This window comes from Dromiciops gliroides, chromosome 6 (genome assembly GCF_019393635.1).
Source record: "Dromiciops gliroides isolate mDroGli1 chromosome 6, mDroGli1.pri, whole genome shotgun sequence".
In the NCBI taxonomy this organism is placed as follows: domain Eukaryota; kingdom Metazoa; phylum Chordata; class Mammalia; order Microbiotheria; family Microbiotheriidae; genus Dromiciops; species Dromiciops gliroides.
Genome location: NC_057866.1, coordinates 264,931,352 through 264,958,820, shown reverse-complemented (window position 1 = coordinate 264,958,820; position 27,469 = coordinate 264,931,352). Strand labels below are relative to the sequence as shown.

General features: G+C 39.4%; 1 protein-coding gene across 1 annotated transcript in view; it reads left to right on the top strand.

Annotated features, from left to right (window-relative positions):
- The window catches only part of HSPA4L (heat shock protein family A (Hsp70) member 4 like), a 70,834-nt gene extending 48,165 nt beyond the window's left edge, over positions 1–22,669 (top strand). Inside the window, exons 13-19 of the mRNA XM_043972025.1 lie at positions 5,526–5,621; positions 6,435–6,572; positions 7,998–8,123; positions 8,879–8,986; positions 11,831–11,950; positions 13,666–13,827; positions 15,596–22,669. Coding sequence (XP_043827960.1) covers positions 5,526–5,621; positions 6,435–6,572; positions 7,998–8,123; positions 8,879–8,986; positions 11,831–11,950; positions 13,666–13,827; positions 15,596–15,790 — 945 coding nt within the window. The 3' untranslated portion in view covers positions 15,791–22,669. The remainder of the gene's footprint in view (positions 1–5,525; positions 5,622–6,434; positions 6,573–7,997; positions 8,124–8,878; positions 8,987–11,830; positions 11,951–13,665; positions 13,828–15,595) is intronic.
- Positions 22,670–27,469: the final 4,800 nt, after the last annotated feature.

Here is a 27,469-nt window from a genome sequence, read left to right as displayed (position 1 = left end):
CTATGATCCTACTAATACAAAAGGAAGTTGCATGAAGTTTAGGTTTTTGTACTATTAAAATTGTCCATGAGCGTTTTAGCTGTTAAATTTCAATGAAAAATACATCTTAATTAGAACCACCTTGTAAACCATGTGATGAGGACCTGTGTTACATTGATCTCTGATCTCAAAGGAAGGGAAAAGCATTTATTCAGCTCATCCCATATGGCAGGCCTTGTCCTAAAGCACTGGAGAGACAGATATATACAAGGGCAGAAAGCAGCACAATCCTCTCACCTTAGAAATGATACAGTAAAGATAATATATGTGGGGAAGGAAAGTGGCAGCCAGGCCGCCTGTCTGGAAAGCCAGATTGATGCTGAGCGGGTCAAAGGCCCATTTGATGTGGTTTCTGGGAGTCTTAAGTGGATTTGGTTATTGTTGCCAGAGTAAGTGGAGGACAAGGGGGAGGTTGGTAACCGAGAGAGATGCCTCTGTGTGTATGCACTGTGGCAGGTCAAGGAACTAGGTTAGATGTGACGAACCCTTGGCCTCGGGCCACCGGAGCTATAGTGAATGATAGAGACTCAGGTGTCCATGCACAGAGGAGAGAACAAGGATGCACTTTTTGTAGGATTTTCATTTGGAGTTTTTGTTTGTTTGTTTTAAAATTCCCAAGGCTTTCCTTTTATTCTTCCATTCTAAAATGGAAGGTTTACCCACTTTTATTATCCAAATGTATTTTTTATTTGGGGAACACATGCAGGTATATAGCACAGAACATGATAAAGTAACACTAATATTTACCCATTTTTAAAAGTTAGCTCCCTGGGGGCAGCTAGGTAGTACAGTGAAGGAAGCACTGGCCCTGGATTCAGGAGGACCTAATTCAAATCCAGCCTCAGACACTTGACATTTACTATGTGACCCTGGGCAAGTCATTTTACCCTCATTGCCCCACAAAAAAAAAAAAAAGTTAGCTCCCTGCTTAAATTCTGATTCTATTTGCTGTGCACTGTGGTGCCCCCTGGCTTAAAAATGTATTTTGGGGGGCAGCTAGGTGGCTCAGTGGATAGAGCACTGGCCCTGGATTCAGGAGGACCTGAGTTCGAATCCGACCTCATTTACTAGCTGTGTGACCCTAGGCAAGTCACTTAACCCCAATTGCCTCACCAAAAAAAAAAAAAAAGTAATTTGGGACAAAAAGAAAGAAAAGCTGGATGGTCCAGGAGGCCCAGAGCAGCAGGACTGTACAAAACTGTATGAAGCAGTTGAAAGACTCTTAGACATTAGGTCATTTTTTTCAGCTTTGCCAAGGGATGAAGGTTACCGAAATTTGTCCCTTGTCTGATGCTGAGCATCAGAATTATTTTGCTTTGCTTCTTAAGGAGAGGACATAGCGCATAACTTAGCCTTTCATAATTAATGCTCAAGTGTCTTCTCTGAACACCAGTCCCCCCTGCATTCTCGTGCCCCTGTGCCTACCCACGGAGAAGCAGTAGGACGAGCAGGCTTATCTGGATGACTTCTAGAATGAGAACAGCTGAGGAGTTTACTATTCCTGAAGTGCACCTGGTGCCCGTCCTGGGTTACCTGCGTTTGATTTCCTTCCTTTAGAGTCACTCTCTCTGCTCCACATGGTTCAGGTTGCTTAAAAATGATTTCTGGACAAGTGGGCTTTCACACAAGTGTATATTGAGGGTGGCCCTTGAAGCTGGGCCCCTCTCACTCACCTACCCCCACTTCTTCTTGGAGCCAGTGACCCTGGCCTCTTGGCCACTGCTTATCTCCAAGCTCTGAACACTGGGCCTGGCTGGCCCTCCTGCCTGGAATGTTCTCCCCACTCCTCTCTGCCTCTCACCTCCCTTGGCTTCCTTCAGTCCCAGCTAAAACCCTACATTCTGCATGAAACTGTTCCCATTGCCCTGAATGTCTTCTCCCTTTTGATCTTAATCTATCCCATCCGTGTCTTGTTTGTACCTGGTGGTTGGCAAGTTGTGTTCCCCATTAGACTGTGAGCTCTTTGAGGGCAGGGGCTGTGGGTTTTTTGGTGGGGGAGGCAATGAGGGTTAAGTGACTTGCCCAGGGTCACACAGCTAGTGTCAAGTGTCTGAGGCCAGATTTGAATTCAGGTACTCCTGACTCCAGGGCCAGTGCTTTATCCACTGCACCACCTAGCTGCCCCCGTGGCATTGCTTCTAAAGGAGTGTTGTGTGAGCCCTCTGTACAAAGCACTGAGGAGATAAGAAACAATAGAATAATTCCCTGCCTTCTAGGAGCTTGATGCTCTAATTCAGGGTTCCTACATGAAAAAGATTTAAGGAAATGCCCAGTGTAAAAGCAAATGAATGAAATTATATATAATAAATAAAATACATACTGAGGAGATTTAAAGGTAGCTAGGTGATACACACTGGGCCAGCGGTCAGGAAGACCCAAGTTCAGATCAGACTTCACATACTTACTGCCTAGCTGAGTACTCCAGGCAAATTATTTAGCCTCTGTTTGCTTCTGTTTCTTAGATTATAAAATGAAGGTAATAATAACACCTACCTCCAGGGGTTGTTCTGAGAATCAAATGAGGAAAATGTTTGTAAAGCACTTAGCCTGGTGCCTGGCACATAGGAATATTTAGAAGAAGTCTTCATGATGATATGTCTCGGGCACATTCTAAAGGGATTTGGAGTCAAGGAGCTTCATGAGGATGGCATTTGAGATAGGCCTATGTCAGGTATCCCTGGTGGTGTCTAGATAACAGTACAAGGGAAGGATGCTAACAACTTTTGGAATAGAGGCGTTCCACTAGTGATAATAGCAGAGCAAACAAATACAAACATTAACGATGTAAAGATTGTTACTTACATTTAAATTCAAGGTGGGGGCAACTCTGTGGCGCGGTGGATAGAGCACCAGCCCTGGAGTCAGGAGTACCTGAGTTCAAATCCGGCCTCAGACACTTAACACTTACCAGCTGTGTGACCCTGGGCAAGTCACTTAACCCCAATTGCCTCACTAAAATATATATATATATATATATATATATATATATATATATAAATAATTCAAGGTGAAGTACAAAACTACACCATTTTGTCTTGTTTTTAAATTCATATTTGAGTCATAGTAACTGTATAGATAGAAAATTCCAAAACCACTTCAATAAACAAGAAGTAAGGAGGTGAGAGGCTATGTGAATTCTAAAGGGAGCTAGAAAGAATCCTTTAAGACTGGTCTACTTTGGCAGGAACATTAAGTGTGTGTCAAGAAATGTTATGGAAGGTCGCATAGTGCCAGATCATGAAGTGTTTTAAATACCAGGCAAAGGAAGATGCCTCAGGATGGAACCATTAGAGAGGTGAACTGCCTGATGTCCAAGAAGGTGAGGGAAGATGCAAGCAGCGTGGAAAATGGCTTAGTAGGAGAGAATGTGGAGGTGGGAAGGCCTGTGAAATACTCTAGAGTACAGGCAAGGGGCAGGGGTGGCAGGGAATAGACAGGAGAGACTGCAGGTAAAGAACAAGATTTGGTGACAGAGGAGATATTAGGGGCAAGGACAAGTCCCGTGTAATCCTATGGCATTGCTCACCGTGGGTAGATGAGATAAAAAATGGTGATCCCATTGAGAAAAATAGTAGTGTGTGGAGTAGGGAATGAAATGACCAAAGCAAGAGGGCACAGAGAAGGCCAACTGATAGAACGGATCCCCAGCAGCAAATGAGACAGGTGTGGTTTGAGATGGAGGCAGAAAAACAGTAAAGGGTGATGTCTTGGAAGTCAAGGAGGAAGAAAGAAAGGGGGTGGTAGTGGTCCAGCAGTTTTGATTAGACTGAAGGCTGAGGAAAGCTGAATTGACCAGAGAAAAGCTTTAGGACTGGGCTGGAGTCAAACTGCAAAACACTAAGGAGAGAGTGGTATTTGGTTGAGAAAATAGAGCACGTAGTAGGTGACACCTGGCAGGTACCATGACTAAAGGGGAAGAGTGGCTGCACACAAAAAAGAAAGCTATTTGCCACAAAAATCTAAGAAGGAGCAATCTCATGTGAGTTTTGTGAATTCTTGAAATTTGAATTTTATTGGATTTTTATAGCATCGATATAATTTATACTGAGTGAAGGACTCACGTCTCCATTCATAGGAAAGGAAACAAACGGAGGCCTTCAAGGGTTACATCACCCTGCTACGGTCACAGAGCTGGTTAGTGATTAAACTGGGTTTAGATTCTAAGCTTCCCAATCAAACAATTCTTTGTTTGTATTACACCATAATGACTGAAGTCCCATGACTTTTTGTTGTTGTTGGGTTTTGCAGGGCAATGAGGGTTAAGTGACTTCCCCAAGGTCACACAGCTAGTAAGTGTTGGGTGTCTGAGGCTGGATTTGAACTCAGATTCTCCTGACTCCAGGGCCAGTTCACTATCCACTGTGCCACCTAGCTGCCCCCAGTCCCATGACCTTTTTTTTTTTTTTTTTTTTTTGCGGGGCAGTAAGGGTTAAGTGACTTGCCTAGGGTCACACAGCTAATAAGTGTCAAGTGTCTGAGGCCAGATTTGAACTCAGGTCCTCCTGAATCTAGGGCCGGTGCTCTATCCGCTGTGCCACCTAGCTGACCCCAGTCCCATGACTTTTTGATAACCGTATTGTCATCTTAAAAAAACACATACAACTGAAATTAGTGGTAAAGAGATGATTTCTAGAATAGCCTTCTGATGCAGACTGTTAGAAGCAGTTCTTTGTCACAGCTAATTTTCTGTTAGTAAAAATTAAATGCTTTATTAGAGACACTTAGATCTTGAAATTCAAGTACAATCAATTATAAATGTTATGGGCTATAGTATTATGACTCAGCTTTCTAAGTCAGTAGTCATTACATTTTTCTTTTACCCGTGCTTAACTGTATAGAGAATAGCCACAAATATATTTATAGTCAATGTGGCAGCATAAACTGTGCTTTTGCTGTTGTTAATTTTTAGTTATTCTCCTTAATTTCATTTAAATTGTTTTTCCTCTACTACTGTTCCTTTTTCCCAAGGAGAATGGTAGAGGTTACGCCCAAGTCACGGGAGAATCGCATCAGTGTTGGCCTCATCACTAGAGAGAAGCCAGTTTGAGTTTTGTCCCCCTTGGTTTCTATGTGGGCCATGTTGGGACTTGCTGAAAATAGCTGTATTTCCAACTGTAAAACAAAACCTGAATAGTGATGGTGCCGGCCAGTCTTTGACTCTTCTCGGTGTGTGGTGCTTTGGAAATTTGGCTCTTTTGGAGCAGCTTTTTTGTTTTCTTTTCAAGGCATGATCTCAAATGAATGAGTCATCAGATCATTTCAACTGTGTAGATAGGCTCTGTCATTTGCTTCTCCTGTCACCTTTAATCTTTTTTCTGTAGCTATAGCTAACCCAAAAAATACTTACTAAATTAAGTATAGCATCTACCTGACCGATCCTTTTTGAATGTCATAAGACCTCTTAGATAACGATGTTGCTTTAAAAAAAAAAAAGAGCCACCTTTGCAGCAATGTGTACTATCCATTTTGATATAACTTCTTTCTAGGAAAAAATGCAGGTTGACCAAGAAGAAGGCCATCAGAAAGGCCATGCTGAGCACAGTCCAGAAGAGGAAATTGATCACACGGGCGCCAAGACAAAGGTTTGCATTCTTTTTTCTCCTGTCTGTACACAGTACCGTGAACATTCAGAACTATGAACCAAGAATTTATTTTTTATGCTGCATGGTTTCCAGTTGAGTTGAGGCTGAATTTTGATTTAGCAAGAATAAGTCATAACTACTTTTTATTCTTATAAATATTTTAAGAAAATAATGAAACAATATAATTAAAAGTTTTCTAGAGTGGTATTCTTCGGTGATGGTAAAAGAAAAGGGAGTAGAGTTACAGTTTATGATTATATACTCTCTTTGGTTTTAGACACATTTAAAAGTAAAATTTTACAGCATAAAGTGGAAGTCCTCATTATGATGTAAAACTTGAGCATACTTTTCCAAAGTATTTCATGTGTATATTTTTATTTTATTTTTGTTATTTGAATAGTATGTAATCTATGTACTTTATGCAGTAGTGTCATCAGTGTTGGAGTCGGGGGAGGGGTGCTACATAACCAATTATAAAATTACATTTATAGCCATCCATCTATCATATGATTGTTTTGTCCTAGAGAGCTCCCAGTAAGGAACAGAGTATCTTGGGAACTGAGAACATTAACTGAAAGATATAGAGAGGGAAAACTGGTTTTTGTTGGTATATTTCAGTTTGACCTACATACAAAGAAACAAATATCTTAAAACAGTTGCTGCAGGATTGTTGAGAGTGCTTTAAGTACTGTGGTATTTTCTAATTTAAAGAAAATGTGTCTACTCTTACATAGGGTATGTTCTTTGCCTGAGGTTTTTCCTTTGCTTAGATGGAAATGGTTCAATTCTTTCATATGACATTGCTCTCCACAGCCAGCTCCTTCAGACAAGCAAGAGCGAGCAAACCAGAACATTAAAAAAGGAAAAGTCAAGAGTATTGATTTGCCCATCCAGAGTAGCCTGCACAGACAGCTGGGCCAGGATCTCATCAACAGTTACATAGAAAATGAGGTAGGTACACTTGGTCTTGGTATTAGAGCTGTCGGCACTTTTTATGGAATTTCAACTTTGTTTTTTTAATGAAGTTTGTTTATTTAAGGTTACTGCATCATGTAAAAATGCTTAACATATAGCTTAATTGCTAAATGTTGAACAGAGTACTTAAAAATTTCAATTTTTAAGAAAAATTTAGCTAATAATATGTACTCTCTAAAAGATAATATATGCAATAAATATTTTGCCTTACTTATTTCCAAGAAGTACTTGAGTTAACTTTAGGTATATACTTTATAAAAATGACCAGCCACATGTCCCTCTCCCTTCCTGTTAGGGATTTCCTTTCATTTTTCCTCCTGTCGTGTGTATTGTATGTCTATGTCTGTGTGTCTACCTGCTGTCCGGGACCACCACACCATACTGTCCTTTGCCAGGGGAGAACCTGACCCAGGTCTAGTCTAAGGCCAAGGCTTACAGTAAAGTAGTGGGAAGGAAAGAAGGCAAGCCCTTGCTGCTGCACTTTGGCCCCTAAAAGTCCTTCTTTCCCCAGCTTCCCCAGGTTTTCCTTTGCAGTGACCTAGGGTCCCTATCTCTCCCTCTCAGACTTCTCCAAAAGTCACCACCACCCCCCACCCCCCCCCCAGCTAATGAGAAGTACCCAGGAGCCCAAACTTGCTTTTCCTCTAAAATGCCTGGGACGGGCACTTTGTATTCAAGCCTTTCCCTTCTTTGTTAGCAGTGTTAAAATCCCATCAGAAAGCACTTGGATAGGACTCTTTTCCATTAAGTATTTAAAAGCAATATTCTGAGACAAGGTGCACCCATCAGATAAACCTAGGGGGTCTTTGGCATTTAAAAAGATTAGCAAATAATTATTAAGTGCCAGGCACTGTGCTTAGTAAGTGCTAAGATACAATTCCCACCCCCACCCCCCAAAAAAGTCCCTGCCCTCAAGGAGCTTGAAATCTAATGCCTTTTATTGGCACAGACAGTGACACCAAAGGAGAGAATATAACTTGGTAGCTTTCCAAAGACATAACTAGAATGGGGCTTTCCCCCAGAACACAGGATTTACATGCACCCCTTCACCAATTTCATTAGCAAGAATAAGTTAGTGAAAATATGATGCCCCGACCTTCCTGAGTTTTCCTTTAACCACTTTTCACATCTGTATAACATTTCCTTTATAGGATTTTGAAAATTTATCAACATTTTAATTTTTATCATATTACTTGTTATTGAACAAATGATAATTTATAAAGGAATTGTGTTCACAAAATACTGTCTGCCTGAGCCTTTTCTTTGTTTGTAGGAGTGAAAGGAGATCAGTCCAGACAGATTCTCAGTTTTGTTTTTACAGAATATTTATATTTTGTTAAATGATGACTACAGTAGAGCTTTTGTTGGTAACTAGCCTGACTTTTTTTTTTTTTTGACTAGGGAAAGATGATCATGCAGGACAAATTAGAGAAAGAAAGAAATGATGCCAAGAATGCTGTTGAGGAGTATGTGTATGATTTCAGAGACAAACTGTGCAATGTCTATGAAAAATTCGTCACTGCAGAAGTAAGAGTACAGCTTTTTAAGTTTCTTTTTTCTCTTTTAAGCTGTTTTAACTTCTTTAAGTTTCTAAAAAAATACATGTTTGTAAACCAGCCACTTAACCAAGAAACTGTGATTATCTTCTTATTTAATTTAAGATGCCAGATCCAAATTATTGGAGGGAAGCAGGGAGGGGAGGCGGGCTACTTATGGGGTCTGGGTGACAAGCTCTAAGATGTGAGCCTGAGATGTGGGCCTTCCTAGGAGAGGACCACGGATGGCAAATGAAGATAAGGGCCTCTGGATGGAGTCAGTCTCAGTGAAGCTAGCTAGCTAGCCACCTAGTTAGGTGCAGCTCTATAGAGGCAACTTAATTAGAAGGAGAAACCCGGAGACAGAATCCTTGGTCATGAGTCCAGCGTGAGACACAACTAAAGTCTGGGAGAGTGGAAACAGTGACCTCTTTCCTTTAAGGGAAATTAGACCAAATTTTACTGGAGGAGGTACCTCGATGCCTCCTTCTCCCCAAACCTTTGTTCAGGTAGGATCTCTCCACAGCTATGACAAATCATAATTGCCCTATTGCTGCCAACCCCTGTGGCTCTCAGCCCATTTTCTCTCTCAGTGGTGGTGATATCTTGAAGCACCATTTTTAAAACCTTAAAAATGCCATAGACAATTACAAGCTGCCTTCTCTATGACCTGTAGGTGGGAGTAAGATTGCCAAGGAATTGCCAACGAAACATTTTCAATCTATTTTTCCTTAAATTTGGACCTAGGATTCAAGTAAACTGTCTTCAATGTTAGAAGATACTGAAAATTGGCTTTATGAAGATGGACAAGATCAGCCAAAACAAATTTATGTGGACAAACTTCATGAATTAAAGGTAATGGTATTTTTAGGCCGCAGGTGATTGCTATGTATAGAGGAAGAGAGGGTGTGGCAAAGTGGATAGAGCACCAACCCATCCTGGCTGAGTGACCCTGAATAGGTCATCTCCCTTCTCAAGGCTCAGAACGTGTGCCTTACCTGGGTAGAGGGAGAAGTCCTTACCCCCCCCCCCCGGTCCTGCTCAGGTAAAATGACTAGATCTAGTTAAAGAAAGAAAAAAGTGTTTTATAACTGTGAGGACTGAGTCCCTCTAAGGACTGCCCAGCCGTTTGCCTCCACCTACTGTGCTGTTTGGGGTTGTTCTTTTAGTTTTAAATACTTTTAGTCAAGGTTGTGGCCAAGATGAAGGTTTAGGTCAGGCTGAACTATGGAAGCAGCTAGGTCAGGTGCTAGACAGTTGGGGTTTGGGGACCTGTGGAAGGCTTGGGAGAGAGGCAGATGAATGAGAAGCCGTGGGGGGCAGAAACAGTTTTCACCAAACAGCTCTTTTTCATTGGATTGCACATTCAGGTGCCATCGGGGCTTGAGGTTTGCTTTTCCAACTCTTGGCATATATTATTTTGCACCTATTAAGCAATTAATACATATTTGATGAATTGGCCTTTTCCATTCTCATAGACGCAGGGGAGTTGTTGCATTGGCAAGCCTGCTCAAAGGGAGTGTGCTTGTGATATGGAAGCAGGGATGGGTTTTGTATTTGTGTATTCTGTATTTTCTGTACTGATTTGCCCTGTGTGGACATAGTTTGAGCAGTGGTGGTTGTGCTAGATAAGGGGGGATTTTTCTTTACTCACTTTGAAAAGTAGCAAAAGATAGATTGATATCCTTTGATATCCCTTTCTTTCTAAGGCTAGTGATACAATACAGGTATACCTTGTTTTATTGTAAAGAATTAATTGTTATTTGAGGTTTTTATGCCTGGGCGAGCACTGGCCTGAGGCTCCGCAAACCGCAGGGTGCTCCACCCACTGGTTGTAGCCGTTGCCATGGTGCTGGCACCCACGTCATCACCACTCGCTGATGCCTACATGGGCCTGGCAAAATTATAGTGATTGGAAGCCTAGTGAGGGCAGTCATGTGACTGTCAGAGAGGCCATCCCATTGACTGGGGCTGTGTGGGGTGTCTCTAGGTTTGGGGGAGGAGAATTGGGCATTCTAGGTGGAAGCTGGAGAGCGACAGGGGTTCTGCTGCGTATTTTCAGCTGATTCCTGGACAGTGGTATTTTTTCAGGTATTATAATTTCCCTTTCCCCATGTTATTTCCTTTCCCTTGATCCTACTGATCCTGTTTGTGTTTTGTTTTTAAGTTTGTTCTTGTTAAAATAAATCTTGTTCTGTTTTAAGGGAGGCTGCCGGTCTCCTTCCTTGCCCCAATATTGCAGCGAGCCGCTTAGCTAGCACTCCCCAATTAAAAATTGGTCCCCACATTGAGACAGAGAAAATTCATTTCAGTAAATATTAAGCACTTTTTGTCTGAAATGCACTGTGATAAGTGCTAGGAATACAAAAACAAGTCTCTACTCTTAAGGGACTTTATATATAAGGTATAATAATAATAAAAACAACAAGTAGCAATTATGTAATGCTTATGTTGAGTGTTTTACAATTATTATCTCATTCTATCTTCACAATAACCTTGGGAGGTGGGTTCTATTATTATCCCCACTTTATAGATGAGAGAATGGGAGACATCGGTTGAGTGACATGGCTATGGTCACACAACTAGTACATGTCAGAGGCCACATTTGTACTCCTGTCTTCTTGACTCGAGGTCCGGTGCTCTGTCCATCATAGCATTTAGTGGCAGTGAGATATGTACTACTTGTGAAGCACTTTGCAGGTCAGGGTAGATTGTGGGGTGCATTTAATAATGTAAGGCAGAGGAGTTTGTTTTTATTCTGGAGCTGTGATAATAGGGGACATGGGTTAGACCTGTGTTGTATAGAGTCAGATTGTTTTGGCAGCTTACGTACATTATAGAAGGAAAGGTGAAGGGGTTTATCTAGTACGAAAAATCATCTAGAGCAATTTTGTCATCTTATTGGCCCTTTCTTTGGATATATTTTAGTTAAACTTCCATGTTTGCATTCTTTTTCTAAAAAAAAAATTATTGAATAAAAATTCCAGGCTACAGAATCAACTTGTTATGGCTTCTTGGACCTTATATGGGGGTGTAAAATTCTGAAAGGGAAAGGAGTGTTTAAAGTTTTTTGTTTTGTTTTGTTTTTTTTAAACTTTTTTTATTTGTTCATTTCTTAGCCAAGGTCAGAGCCTTAACTTTTAATTGACATCTTTTCTGGTATAATATATTATGTAATCAGTAAGCAACAGGGTCTGGTTATGTCTTGAGTGCAGTAGGTTATATTCATTTTAAGCTGTCTGGGTTGGGAGTATTTGTTGTGGGTTTTAAAAAGCAGTTTGCCCACTCAGCATGTTTTGCTCCGATGCAGTAAAGTTTCTTAGCCTTCTATTCAAAAGCACAACGTGTGTTAATGTAGATGGAGGTTCTGGGCAGTTCATTTTCTAGGCCCTGGCTTCTGATTTGATTGGTGGGATGATTTCTTAGAAACAAAAGTTGCTAAGCATTTTCCACATAGGAACCTAAAGGAAGGGATATTTTGATCTTTGGCCAGATCTTCCCCCTTGGCCTGGAGAAATGTCAAGGGACCACCAAGACTCTTGGAAGAAGTAACTGTCATCTTGTATCACGCGGTGTTGTTGCTGTTTATCTTTGAAGTTAATGCGCCCCTGTGTAACCAATCCACATCGTTATGCTTTACCTTTGGTTATTTTTAAAGCCTCACATGTGCCTTGTTTTGTTCTTTTCTCTTGCTGACAGAAATTTGGCCAACCTATTCAAACTAGGTACATAGAACATGAAGAGAGACCAAAAGCTTTAAATGACTTGGGGAAGAAGATCCAGCTGCTTATGAAAGTGGTAGAAGCATTTAAGAATAAGGTAACTACATTTATGAAGAAAGGGGGAGAGGGCAGGGGGAATATCACCCTTTCATTTGTAAGCCTCCATATGAATTTTCAAGGCTAATGTGAATAATTAGCTCCCAACTGTTAAGAATTACAAGAGAAGATGCCATTTCCTTAAGTGTAAGCCAAAGTAAAAGAATCTAACTTTTTACTAGGCTCCTTGTACTGAAGTCTGAGGTGAAGAGTTGATATGTTTTAGCAAGCCAACCATTGTCACAATGCCAGTCACATTTCTCTCTCTGAACTTACTGATGATGACTAACTGGTTTTTCAAGTGTGGCCCCTTTTTTATTTTTTATTTTATTTTATTTTTTCAGGGCAATGAGGGTTAAGTGACTTGCCCAGGGTCACACAGCTAGTAAATGTCAAGTGTCTGGGTTCAAATTTGAACTCAGGTCCTCCTGAATCCATGGCCAGGACCTTATCCACTGTGCCACTTAGCTGCCCCTGGCCTCTTTAAAAAAAAAAAAAAGTCCAAGACTCGTTTTGCATTCTTAGGACACTGTCAATTACTGGCTTCTGTTATTCTGGACTGTGTTGGTTACCTGGTTTCTCAAATCATTTTTGTGTCCTTGCCAGTTTCTTTTTAATACTCTGACCCATTAGCTGTTGGTATCTCTCCAAGGCTCAGTGCCCAAGTCAGATTTCTATACATTCATTCATAAGGTTTCAAAACATTATTCTAATGATTCTTGTGTATGTTCACCATACTTAACCTCTCATCTGTTTCTATAACCCCATATATTATTAATAAGTTAAAAACTCAGCTCATTGCATCCTGTCATCCAAAGAAGGAACTCTCCTCAGATCCTTTATCTAGTGATCCTAGGAACAGGCTATACCAGGAGAGTCACAATGGGACTAGTGCAGCAGGTCTGTTATTTCCACAGACAGGATTGAGCTGGCCTGTGTGGAATAAGGTGGTGTACAGATACCGTGAAACCAGACGGTAGTGAAGACAGGGTCAGAGATCTGGGCATCAAGAGGAGTTGGAGGAAAGTGGGTCCAGAATTGGAAAGGGCAAGCCAGTTTCCCCGTCCTGAGTACTTCTCTAACAAATGACATCCTCATTTTCCCAGTTGTTCAGAATGCTTTTTTAAACCTCCTTCACCTCATGCCCACCCCACGTGCTGTCTAACTGCTATTTCCCCAGTGTTTGTCTAGTGTGCCCTACTCTGTTCTCATAGGCAATTCCCTACGGTGGACTTGGGCTGCTACAATGGCTTCCTTTTGGTGTCATTTCATAGGGTAGCTATAGTCTTTCTCATGATGTAAGGCAGATCCGAAGTCCTAACTAGCTCACTTGCCTGCACTCACTCTTCACCAGAGAACTCTCCTCCGTTCCAGGGAAATCTGCTCTTCTCTGTTGCTTACTCACTTGCACCTTCATGCCTTCTTGACGGTGCCATTTCTTCCCTCCTAGAGAATGTATCCCACCATTTTCTAGCCTTTTAGAAACCTGGAAGAATTTGTGCCCTCCCAGGAAGCCCCGGATGCTGGCACTAACTTGTGCTCATTTGCATATTATTTTGTAAGCCGTATACAGGTATTAGGTTTTGCTTTTTTAAATGTGTGCACCCTTACTTCGATTGTCACTTGGGTCTTCTCATGAAGCCCATTAGGATGATCAGAATACAAATTATGTTGATGATTGCCTTGTGCTTTAAATAGACTTTTTTTAAAAATTAGGATGAAAAATATGATCACTTAGAAGCTGCTGACATGGAAAAGGTGGAAAAATTTATCAATGAAGCCATGAATTGGTTGAATAGTAAGATGAATGCACAGAACAAATTAAGCCTCACTCAAGACCCTGTGGTGAAAGTAGCAGATATAGTTGCAAAAGCCAAGGTAAGATCCTGGCAGGACAGGAGTCGGGGTGGGGCCCTCATGTCTCAGACTACTGCCCCTAAGTCCCTGTGCTTCTCTCACTTAGTGAAACAGAAGCGTCGTGTTTGTGTACATAGTGGTTTGGTATGTGCCTCCGCTTGGATGTTCAATCCTTGGCTGTGAAAAAAAAGTATTTGTAGACGGTGTCTTTGGGGTTCAGGGGTGGAAGGAAGTACCCATTGGAAGGTCTTGGGTGAGAAGCTTCACAGCCCTGCTAGCATCTCACCAGGACGCCTGCCTCTCAAGGCATCTTTCTGTGAAGTCCCAGAGTACTAACTACTTGTTGTGACCCGCCATTCCTTCTCTCCCTCATCCACCAAAAATGGTGGTCCTTTGTCTTCTTAGATACAGCTGTTTTTCCTTAATGTAGTTTAGAGAACCCAGCCATGCTTTTTTGTGCTCCATGGCATTCCTTGCTAGCCTTGGCCTATTTTCAGCTTTGACACTCCTGGAACCATTCTTAGAGGGCTGTGCCACACTTGTTAATTTGCCCATCATTAACTATCCCTGATTTTAGATGTCTTTTTAAACTCATTTGGTCATTGGCTCTCCTTGTGTACATGTTGGCTTCTTAAGAAAGCTCCGTCATTTCCTCCACCATTGGAATTTTATCATTTTTAATCAAGTACAAGACACTCTTCAGATCCAAGAAGTAAAAAATCTTTATTTGCCAAATGAGTTTTCTAAATTAATAGAGGGCATATTAGTGGAAGAATACAGGTGAGGGTTAAGTGAAAAATTCGTTTTTCAAGATTAAACAATTCCCATGTCCTCCTTGGCTTGTAAAATTTTAATGATGAACTGGAGGAAAAAGACTGCCTGGAAGAAATGTCATCAAGGGACTTTCTAAGAGGTTGTTCATTTTTATGGGTAGATTAAGAGAAAAACATTCCCATAAACAACATATGCATGAGGAACAGATTGAGGAGTGAGAGAAGAACCCTAAGACAGCCTAAGAAAGCAGACTCTATATGAATAGGACACAGAGGGAAAGACTGGGGAGAAGTAGTGAGATCCAGAAGTGACGCTGGACCAGAGCTCATCTAATCTCCTCATTTGATAGTTGAGGAAACGGAGGACCACAAGGTATCAAGTGATTGGTTTGAGCATAAAGGGTGGTCCTCTGGCCTCATTGCTCTTTAAATTACTTTAAATTATGCCTTCTGCCTCTGAACTGTACATTTTGTCATTAGGATTTTGTCACAAGTATATAGATAATATAATTCTCAAGGTTTGTTTTTTTCCCCCCATTTGTGGGGTGGGGGGGTGGGGGTCATGGTACAGGGGTACAGAGCGACAAAAATTATCCCATGCCTGAGAATTTATAAACTAATCTAAGGAAATGGGATTGAGACGAAGCATAATGAAAGACAACATAACCTTGTTGTACGTGCCAGCTTCACATAATCTCATGCAGTGAACGAATACTTAGTGATAGGCAAGGGTTTAAAAAAAAAGGGGGGAGCAGAAAGGTACATGCAGAAGAGCATTAAACACAGTGTGGTCGGTTGTTTTGTTTTGTTTTGGTGGGGCCATAAGGGTTAAGTGACTTGCCCAGGGCCACACAGCTAGTAAGTGTCAAGTGTCTGAGGCCGGATTGGAACTAAGGTCCTCCTGAATCCAGGGCCGGTGTTCTATCCACTGCGCCACCTAGCCACCCCTTTTGTGTTTGTTTTAAAGATGTATTCACTAGTAAGTGTAATCATTTTTCTCAATTTAATGCCATTAGGAGCTGGAGAATTTTTGTAACCCCATCATTTACAAGGCCAAACCCAAAGTGGAGGTTTCTGAAGACCAAGCGAAAGCAAACGGTGAACACAATGGACCGATGAATGGACAGAGTGGAACTGAAAGTAAGCCTGATGCCACCAAGGAAAGCTCCGCGCATGCTAAACCTTCTACTACAGAGATGGAAGTGGACTAAGGCTCCAGGGTCTCCATCACGTACTCAGTGCAAGTAACCGCAGGGCCCATTCTTCTTTGCATCTGGGACACACAACAGATGTTCCATTGTTCTTAGCCATTTTTGTCATTTGTTCTTTGCAGTAGTTTTGAAAAGTGTTTTATATCGAGTGCACCTCTGATGTTCATTTCCAATGATTAATGCTGCTTAGGTGAAGCTTTAGCTGAATAGATTGTATAAGTCAGTTTAAGCTTTCCTGATGTATCTTATATCAAACTTGCAGAATTGATAGAAAGATGGCAACAATCTACCTTATTTAAAGCTTCTTTTGTGGAAACCTCAGCTCCTTTATTCAGAAAAGGATACTGTATTGCACTACTGATGCGGAAGTGTAGATTTAATTGCATCGTTATTTTTGAAAAACAAATTGGAATTGAAGTGGTTTAAAGCCATTGAAGCACTGACCTTTTTCTAGTTGTTGTATTGTTATAATTTAAATATTAAAACAAATAAGAGGTTAGCTGACAAATTAGTCCATCTCATTGATGTACTGTGAGAAATTCAAGGTTTTCTTGTCATTGTCACACAAATGAACAAAAACATGAATTTCATAAAGAAAAGACAATTTTGAGTTGTGGTGACACCAGCAATATATTTCCTTTACCAAAAACACGGCTTTGATTTCTTGCTCGCCATTTTACCTTTACTTTGCTAGAGATGACCTGCTTTGGCTGAAGACAAGCTTGCCTGCTATGGCTGCTGATGCCACTAAAATGTTAGCTTAATGACTTAGGGGATTTTTTCAGAGAAAATAACTATCTAGCTAGCTTAGAGAAAAAAGCATTGCTCACTTTAGTCGGGCTTGCCACCTCTGGTCTTGGCAACTTTCTTTAGACTTAAATGGTACTTAGGTGTTTAAAGATGTCCAGCGAGCGAGAAGCAGCACAACACTTGGCTCTACCAGTCTCCCACCACTCATTAACAGTACAGTTCACGTTGTCACACTTTGGAGCACAAGGGAGCCCCTCTGCTAGTCTCTGGACAGTCTTGTGGTACCTGGTGTCGTATAGACTGTTATTGCATAATACAAACTAGCAAAATTAAGCTTTTCTTTATAATTTCTGCAATTATGTGATCCATTCAAAACTGGGCCCTCCAATCTGATGCTTCTGATTCAAATTAATTGTGAAGGGGGCTCTAAGTTACCCATACAGTCTTTTTATGAACACATCTGTGCTTTTTAACCATCTGACTTACCCCTAGTGGCCCAGTACTGTCCCAAAACCTAAGCCACCAAATTGACTATGAACACACGTTGAAATGATTTAAACACCATAGGAAAAGCATAGAAAAAAATCTTCAGCTGTTTGAGGTAACTGTAGATATCACATTAGGGTGATAGGATCTAGTTAGTGCTAGGTAGATATGCCTATGTTTAAAATTTGATGTTTTTTTCTATACCTATGCAAATCAAAAGTTCTGAGCACAGTGTCTTCAGAGATTATTCAGTGTTTCTCAAAATGAGTTCTCATTAGAATAGGGATGTTTTATTGTGACAGTGTAGTCTGGGCTAAAAGAAGTGTTGTGTCGCCATGGTATTTTATGTGGGGATTTAATGTCCACACAACCTGAGGTGTTGACATCTCAAAATACCTTCCATTTTTCATACTGTCTCTCGTTTTAATCCTGTTAATGGGATTTAAATATAACTACTATAGAATTATAATTGAAACAGTTATGATCACTTGTTCTTTCCATTTGTTTGTTTTGGCTTGAACTCAAGGATGGTGTAAGGTAGTGCCTGAGGACACTGACCACGGGGCAGGGCATGGAGAATTTAGTCCTCAAAAGAGAATCTAATAAGTAGGAGCGTGGAGCTAAACCTGGGGACCAGACAGCTACTCTTGGGCTTACAGTGTATCGTATGTCCATATCTTATATGTGTGAGTACACAAACACACACGTAGAAAACATTTGTATATCTATATCCACACGTATCCTTAAACATATGTGAAGGGCTTTATACAGAATAATTCTGGATGTCTGAGTAGAGAGAAGAGAGGTCACTCTTAGTAGTTAAGGATGTACTGAGTTAGACATAAGATCTTTTATCCTAGCTTCTTTCTGGAGGGTGATGGAGCAGTACACCACCAGTCACTGGTACTTTTGTTTTTTGCCCAAAAGTATATTATATAGGCCCTTTTCCTATAATTTTATTGGCACTTCTAGACTACTTAGCGAGATGTTTTTGGAATTTCTTTCTTAATAAATTATTCATAATATAGAGATATTTATAACACATAGTGAAATAGGTCCATATGTAGTATTTAAGACATAATCCAATGTGCTTTTTAAATTTCTGTACTCTGCTAGAGAATACTGTCAGAATAAAAATGAATCTACTATTTAAAAAATATAAATTGTTCAGTCAAAAAAATGCATTGCAAGATTGTCAACCAAATTAAAACTTTAAAAGCAGTCAGCCTAGGAAATCTAAAAACTAGAATTAATGAGAACTTATTTGGGTTATTTTGGCTTTAAAAACCCCAATTGACAGCTGGTTCCCTAGTGGTTATTAGGAAGTCGGGTGGGGGGTGGGGGGGAATGCAGCCAAAATGGGGCAGGAAAAGAGGAGAGAAAAGACCCGAAATGACTGAGTCTATGAAGTGTAGACTGCATTTTGAGAACACCCCCAAAATTGGTGCCGTGGAGAAATGGGCAGTCTGAGTAAGACAGCCAGTTTGAAAAAAGGAAGGGGGAGGGTAATGATTTTCCTTTTGTTTGTTTAAAGGAAACTTAAGGGCAAAGCAATACATTGTGGGTTTTTTCCCCTCCACAAAACAGTATTCTGTATTAAAATTCTTAACTTTTATGGCCTTTGAGATGATCCCTAGAAGCTTTGTTAATTTTCCATAAAGGAATAAAAATGTGCCGGCATTCTAGGTTAATTAATTTTAATATAAATGATTAAAAGGAATATTCCCTGGGGCAAGGCAATGTTTAACTTATGAGGGATCAAAACCTCTAGGGGAGGAAAAATGTTTTTTTATTAGAAAACCCTAGAGACCCAGTTCTTAGTACTATAAAAAACGGAAGCATTAAAGCAACTCAAGATAGCTTTATTTAAAGACAGTAAGATAGTGCATAAACTGTTATTTTTGTTTAGCTCTCTTTAGACATGGCCACTGCTATTTTTAAGTGTGCTTTTCCCAATCCATTTAAATTATTTTAAAGGCCTACATCCTTTGCATCCTATTAGAATTGGTTCTGAGCTTATCTTATATATAGTTAGTATTAGTAGTTGACAAATACTTTTATATTTTTTATGATAAACTTTAACATGTTTATACATATTTCCTTGCATGTAAGGAATAAATCCTTACATAAAACCCATAACATTTCATAAAGTATAACCAAATTAATATTAATAGACAGGAAACAAATGAATTTGTTTTATCTCCATTCCACATCAGACAGTGGCTTTTTTTGCTTTTTCTTGTTTCGTTTTTGTTTTGTATATTTGGAATTATTTGTGTAGACACATCCATTCATGTAGTTAAGTCAGGGTATATACAGTTAGGATTCTTCTGAGTCTACAAATATGAAATCCATTATGTTATATAGTGGTAGAATAGATTTTGAACATTTTATGAAATTAATAGGACAAGGGATAAACTCGTATTTTTTAGCAGAAACAATATGCTCATACTTTATGTTTGACATTTGTAGTGTTTTAAAATTCAGTGTTTATGAAATTTGGTTCTGTGGCAGTTAACTAGATACTAGATGCATAGGTGTTAGGCTTTTAAGCCCTTATACTTCTTAATCATTGGACTTTCTGGTATGTTTTTGTTTCTTAGCTTTGGGTGAGTTGATACACTTTAAATCAGTGATCACTTTTTAAAGTGATTTTTTAAACCTTTAAAAGAATTTCAGTTCTAATGCATTTTGCCTTCTCAGATTACGTTTTGGTTTTGTTATAATTATAACATAGAAAATTGCTTAAAACAAATGGTAAACTTCAGAAGTTAAAGTATTTTCTGGCCAACAACTGGCTTGAGGATTCATTCTGCAACCACTATAGTTATGCCTAGTCCAATCTATAGAATAATAACCAGAACAGTAATAAATTTCTAAGAAAACTTTTCATAGAAAAAGTAGCTCAGTAAAATAAATGGAGATACTGACTTTTTTCCCCCTGCCCCAAATCAACAAGTCTCAAAGAGCTGCCTTAGAACTATTTCACTATAAGTTTTCACTTAAAATATTCACCTAAAGCTTTTCTTTGTATACTTAGAATGAAATAAATTTTCCTACCTTTGAAACTCTGGTTTAACAATAACCATTTATTATTAACAATAATCATTTCAGTCTTTCTGAAATGACTTCTTGCTGGCTTCTGTGGTAATTCCTTCAAATTATGGGCCCATCTGAAGACTTGTGGGAAAAGCTTGCAATAGGCAACTTTATGAAGTATGTGGGGAGGGGGGAATGTTTTACCATCAGTATGCAAGGGATGTGTGGATTAGTTATGGTAATTTGTAGACATCTGACAAGTCTACATATAAATAGGATTTCCAGGGGGTTACCAGAGTTTGAAAGAAGGATTTTGACGAATTTTTATGAAAAATCCAAGGAGTAAAAAAGGTGAAGTTGTCAGTCAGCCTTTTGGGTCTTATTGACTTTGATTCTTTCAACTTTACTATTATATCAACAAATCAAATGGGCAGTCAAGGAAAAAAGAGACTATTTGTACAGTTTCCTTTCCTCCTATCCTTTGACAAGCCACTTGTTCTTCAAATAGATCTCATTACACCTGACCCATAACAGTTTTGTGGATTCTTAAATGCAGTTGTGCTCTTTAGAAATGGAAATACTATCTTATTCTTTTGCTATAAATAGCTTTTTTAGCCTTTCCAGACTCCAGGATTTTATTTGTTAGAAATGGTTTTCATTTTTTAAAAAAGAATTTTGCTTGCATTTTTTTTTTTAACTTTCTCTTTTTTGTTTTATTCTCTTGAGTTTCCTTTTCGTTGGACACTAGATAATGCACTAATATCCAGTTACTCTTCATGAATAATTTACTTTTAGTTTCACTTTTTTAAACTCCTTTTCTATTCATCCTTTTCTTCAGGTTTCTGCTCTTGCTTTTTTGCTCATATTTTCCTTTATAAAAATAATCTTTGTGTCCCAGTGTATAATATTTCTAAAAGGTACTAAGTAAGATAAGTAACAGAAATATAGGGTTTTTTTTCTTTTACAGTCGAATCTTTAAATACTTTAAAGGTGTTCTGAACTAAGAGGAATAAAATTTCTATATCCATTATATGAAAGAACCAACATTCCAGGTTTTTTTTTTTTAATTTAAAAAAGTAGAAATGTAAAAAGAAAAAGTAAAAATGTATTAGTCAAAACTCAAGTAGTCACTTAAATATTAGTCTGCATTTCTTCTCCACAGCTCTTAGTCATAGGTGTGGTAAATCCTGATTGTTTCTTTCCCTTGTTACTAGGAAACTGCATTTTTTAAAACTTGTTTTTTCTTTTGAAAGGGCTCATTAGCTAAATTTTTCCCTAAATTATATTCAAGAGGTGTTTAAAACCTAGAATAGAGAAGGCAGAAATTAAAAATAGAGATGGGTATAAATGAACTTGGAAAAAATTTTCCAAATGACATTCATTATTTTTCTTTTATGACCAACCACAAGAAAAAATAAAAATAAAAAATAAGCATCACAAGTTACTCATTGGGGGGGGGGGGGTATTTACATTGTTAACTGCAATTACAATTGTCCTGTGCTTCTTAGCAGCTTAATTTCGACTCACTTCTTGTTTTTTCCCCGTGGAAAAGGAAGACATCAGTGTTGCTCTTGGCTCTTTTTGGCATATGAGTCATCCAGCAATCTAAGAGGGTAAATATGGGAAGCATTTTGATATGCCTCGCCTGAATTTTGTACGAAGTAAGAAGACATCTCATTTGAAAGCACTTGAATGAGAATGCTTTTGTGATCATGGCAACTTGGTCAAGCTCCTGAGGTGGTGCTATGTGTTTGGCAGAGATTTGTTGGAGGGCCTGTGTTAAGAACCTTCCCACGGAAAACTGTGATCAAACTTGAATAGCCTGATGTATCACTGTGTCTGTAACTCATGGGAGTGAGAACGCACACACTGTCAAGAATTCGTCTAATTAATTATAATGTAGAATAACCAGTATGTGGTCCATTAATTTTGCCTACTTGACATGTCATTTTTATGCAGTTAACCTTACTATGAACGGTACACACTCTCATTTCTGGCAGATACTGGAAAACAGGTTTGTTTGGAAGAGTTTGATAAATGCACCCCATTCGATATGAGGCTATTTATTTAATATTTTGTCAATAAATATCCTGGCAAAATAAAACTTGAGACTGCAGTGTTTCTAAAAACTAAGAGGATAAATATATAAATGAATCCTTATGCATTTGGTAGTTTCCTAATGGGATAGCAAACTATTAAACCTTGATGTGCATAGTAAATGTTATACTCTATCTGCCCAGTCTTGTTTCCTGTCCATTCTTAGAGTATTCATGATGCATTTGTGAATTTTACTTGTTTTTGTTTGTTTGTAAACTGTAGGATTATGGCTGTACTTCAGGATCGATTATCATAATCATAAGCCAATGAATTTTGAAATTTCTAATAGTGTTTTTAGGTGTTTTCCTTTCTACATTGAAAACATTCTTTGGGATTGAGATAGAGGGAACTCAAGGACGTGCAGAGGTGCTCTCAATGTTATATCTCAACCTTGCTGCTGCTATTTATAATATTTAAAAAATATTTCTCCATATTGGTATTACCATCATCTTGTTAACAAACTGCTGTGCTTACAATAAATTGTTTAAATTAGCGAGGATACAACAACCACATGATTTTGGAGTGCTTTTTATACAAACATCGATCACTTTTTTTTTTAATAGTAAGTCATGTGACTAACAAATTTGGGTATGGCCTTTAGGGTCTGTTCATGCCAGGAATGGGCATGGCTCTGTGGTGCAGCCAGTTCTCCGTGAAGCCACAGGGTTGTGGCTGTTTACCCTGTCTCAGTGGGAGTACGTCCTCCTTAGAATTGATAGGTGGTTAATGCTAAGAGAGTCTAGCTTAAGACTGACTGTTGGCAGAGCCCCTTGATGAAGATGGAGAAGGAGCTGGTCACCCATCTCATTTTTTTTTTTTTTTAAGTGAGGCAATTGGGGTTAAGTGACTTGCCCAGGGTCACACAGATAGTAAGTGTTAAGTGTCTGAGGCCGGATTTGAACTCAGGTCCTCCTGAATCCAGGGCCTGTGCTCTATCCACTGCGCCACCTAGCTGCCCCTCACCCATCTCATTTTAAATAGCCTTTCCTTTGCCTTGGAAATTGTGAAATCTCCCTGTACATCCCCATGCATTTTTTTTATAACCCTGCAGTCATTTTTCTTTTTGCCTCTGGGACTCCTTTGGATCTGGAAGCCTAACTTTAGAGCTGAAAGGGGCTGTGTAGGTACCCTGTGAGGCCCAGAGAGAGGGTGGCTTGTCCAAATATACTATTATATATGTCTTTGGATGCCTTGGGAACATGTCCTATTTTCTTAAGTACATTTCATCAAAGTATGTTGGTTTGTTGTTTTTTTAAAATCTGTCACCTCCTGGGAGTTCTCAAAATGTATTAAAGCATCATCAAACACTGTCAAGTCCCATAGTTTAGCCTCAAATTTAGGCTTGGGGATAGGCAACATCTGCCCCTCTTCTCAGGCTTTACTTGTAAGTCAGTCCAGAAAACTATCATTAGAAAGAAGGTTGGCCAGTAGGTTAACTTCAGGGGAAGGAGGGAGGATACCTATGGGGTGAAAGGTCAGCTATCTTGAAGCATTAAAAATCATTATTATTTTTAAAAGTATAAAAAGCTTGTTTCAAATTCATTTTTATTTTTTTTTTAGTGAGGCAATTGGGGTTAAGTGACTTGCCCAGGATCACATAGCTAGTAAGTGTTAAGTGTAGGAGGCCGGATTTGAACTCAGGTACTCCTGACTCTGGGGCCAGTGCTCTATCCACTGCGCCACCTAGCTGCCCCACCCAAATTCATTTAAAATAAGGCAAATTAAGAAAAATTCTTTTGTCTCTCTGCTAATCTGGCTTTTAAAATTTATGGCTGGGGCAGCTAGGTGGCGCAGTGGATAAAGCACTGGCCCTGGATTCAAGAGTACCTGAGCTCAAATCCAATCTCAGACACTTGACACTTACTAGTGTAATGATTGGAATGACGCCACCTACTGGAGACTTGCTGTGGAGAGCTCCACCATGAGGAAAATGCCTCAGAGACATTGTGGCTTTTCCTTGGCGTCAGGAAATGACGTTTGCTCATGGGTGCTGTCTATCAAGTCTACCAGCCAATCAACTGGAGGAGCCTCCTATGGTCTGGGAGGAGACAGGAAGGAGGAAAGGGAGCCTGCACAGAGAGCACGGGCTTTTTGGCTTCCGGACTTGATGGTGGTGGCGGCAAAGGACTTCACAGGAAATTTGAGGAAAGATAGGAATTCTGTTAGAATTCTGTTCTCAATCTTTTTCTTTCTATTTTCCAATAAACCCTTAAAAACCTAAACTCGTTTTATCAGTGATTTTTAGTTTCCCCCAAACTGGGGGAACACATTAGAATCCACATTTAGAATCTTAAATTACACACTAGCTGTGTGACCCTGGGCAAGTCACTTAACCCCCATAGCCCTGCAAAAAAAAACATGGCCAAGTTCCAAAAAGATAGTTTACTCTGTTAACTTTTACACCAAAAAAGTTCTTCTCATTAGCCAATGAGTATTTGGTTTCTGGGTCATCCTTCATTCCAAAACTTACCATTAGGTTGCTTATTTCAACCTATGTATGGCCTTGCTTTATTGGACCTGTGAGGAACTTCCCATCTTCTTTGGGGATATTCTTCATTTAATCAATCTCATTTTGGTGCTTTTTCCCCTGAAACTCTCCTATCCAAAACTAGGAAGTTAAAAATGTAAAAATATAGTTTAGCATTTAATAATTTTCTGAGTTTTACAGAGAATTTCTTATCAACAAAGCATAACAAGTTCATCAAAACTAGTATTTATCACTTTAAAAAAAACTAGATCAAAGTTTAATTTCTTTCCCAAAGGCCCTTGTCATTGTGAAACTTTTAACAGAAAACTAATTACTGCACGGCCTCTCATACCACCTTAGTGGCCAGTGTTTACCAGAAGCCTTAAAAGACCACCGTTGTAAACTTTGACTTCAACTTGATGGAGTCATATGTCATGCCATGTGCACATGTACACATAAATATAAATTGATAGTAGAGATAATTATAAATGCCACTTAAAAACTTTTTCATCATTGTTTAAATGACATTAGTTCATCTACAGTTTAGGTAGTGCATGTATCAGACCCATTTTAACAAGGAAGACTGAGGCTGAAAAGGGACTTAGCCAGTTAGTCACATTTGGTGGTGGTATGTGTGAGAGATGTGACATTTGAATCACCTTAAGTCCAGCTCTTTATCTGCTTTGTTAGATTGCACCCAAGAAAAAATGGTGACTGATTATTTCCATTTTTAGTGAAGACATGCTAAAAATGCAAACAAACTGGGGGGCAGCTAGGTGGCGCAGTGGATAAAGCACAGGCCCTGGATTCAGGAGGACCTGAGTTCAAATCCAACCTCAGACACTTGACACTTACTAGCTGTTGTGACCTTGGGCAAGTCACTTAACCCTCATTGCTCAGCAAAAAAAAAAAAGCAAACTGCTCGGGTGGGTGTAGGTAGGTATGAAAACCTTTAAAAGGTTGTTATATTTTGAAATAAATTCCCATAGAAGAAAGGTCACTGTTATGTTTTCTCTTTTAATAATAGTTTATATGGGGAAGGCTAGGTAACACAGTGGGTAAAGCACTGGCCCTGGATTCAGGAGTTCCTGAGTTCAAATCTGGCCTCAGACACTTAAAACTTACTAGTTAGGGGCAGCTAGGTGGTGCAGTGGATAGAGCACCGGCCCTGGAGTCAGGAGGACCTGAGTTCAAATCTGGCCTCAGATACTTAACACTTACTAGCTGTGTGACCCTGAGCAAGTCACTTAACCCCAATTGCCTCACCCCCCCCAAAAAAACCCTTACTAGTTGTGTGACCTTGGGCAAATCACTTAACCCTCATTGCCCCCCCCCAAATAAAAATAAGTCTACATGTCCCTTGATTGTAGTTGGCATCCTGCCAAGGGAGACTGAAATGTGGTGGTCTTGAATTGTTTCTTTAAGGTTCTTTCCAGCTAGCTGATTCACTGATACTTGGATACACATATATCATTTTCCTACATTATGTAACATAACTAGCCCTTTAAAAAATCCCTTCCTAATGTTTTGCCATGTTGTAGAAATGATCCTGGATTTTTGAAGTCTGTTCTAGAATGCAAGCACTGGCAGATTTTACCAAGCTGCAAAATCTTCACATTGAGCAACAGAAATAGCCTTTCTTTCCGGGACCAGCTACACCAAGTTTAGAGAGGCTCATCACTAGGGACTTGTCACTAGATAGTGAATTTTCTGTTGTTGATAGCAAAGCACAGGAGAACCGAGACCAAGAATTCAAAGTGTCTTGGTGTATATTATTGAAAGGAAAGCCTCACAAATAAGTTAGTTCCTCAAAAGCATAACACACCCCTACCCCGCTGCTGCAGCCGTGATAGAAGAAACAAAAGTGGGTGATTCTTCTCTTAGGTGTGGGTGCTTTCTCCTCCCCTCTGCCTTCATGACATGGGAAAGCTCATTTACACTCACAGTTTGATTTGTCCCCTTCAAGCTGATGGCTCCCAAACACATCTCCTGCCCTGAAAGCACAACTGAGCTGAGATGCTTTATTTCTAGTTATATCTAGTGCTGCTCCACTTGTACTACCGGTAACCAGGTAGTGAACAGACACCAAGCCGAAGATCAATGTTCTCTATTCCCTGCCCCAACCAAAAGTGGCTTTGCTGTTATTCTAGGCTTCCACAATAGGAATCTTTCCTTTATTATCGGGTCCTTAAGAAATGTTTGTTTACTACAAACTACTCATTCCATTTCTCCATTTCTAGGGTTTGATTACTGCTTGCTTTTACCTTACTCCTAATTTTTATAACTTCTCAGCTATGTTCATAGCAGTCTTCAGTTTCTCCTTGAATTCATTTGTGTAGTGCTGCCAAACTAATGTTCCCAAAGTATCACAAGTCTGGAAAAAAGTAATCCTTGATTTGAGGCAATTAGTGGGGCAAAAAAGGTTTTTTAAAAAAATTATTGCCATATTCCTCTACTTATTTGTAGTTCCCCTTTGCTTTTAAAATTTCTAACCACTGTTATTTTTGTCTAATTTTTCAGTCTTATAAGAAATGTTCTTTACAAAAGGCTTACACAACATGAAGAAATGTTTTCACTGGGTAAAAGGATTCCATTCTGATATCTTCTAGAAAAGGATTTTATACTTCTGAATATTAGGAGAAAAGGTTAATGTGCAGCAAAAGCCTCATTCCTGAATTCTAAGACCTTTATTATTAAAAGTCATTAAAGGTATCAAGATCAGTTGAATATTTTAGATAGCCATTGACCTATCCAGTTTTTTGTGAGACAGGTGATGTGAAAACAAGAGCCAACAAGTCAGTAAATGAGGCTGTAGAAGAGTAAACCCTATTCATGGGCCA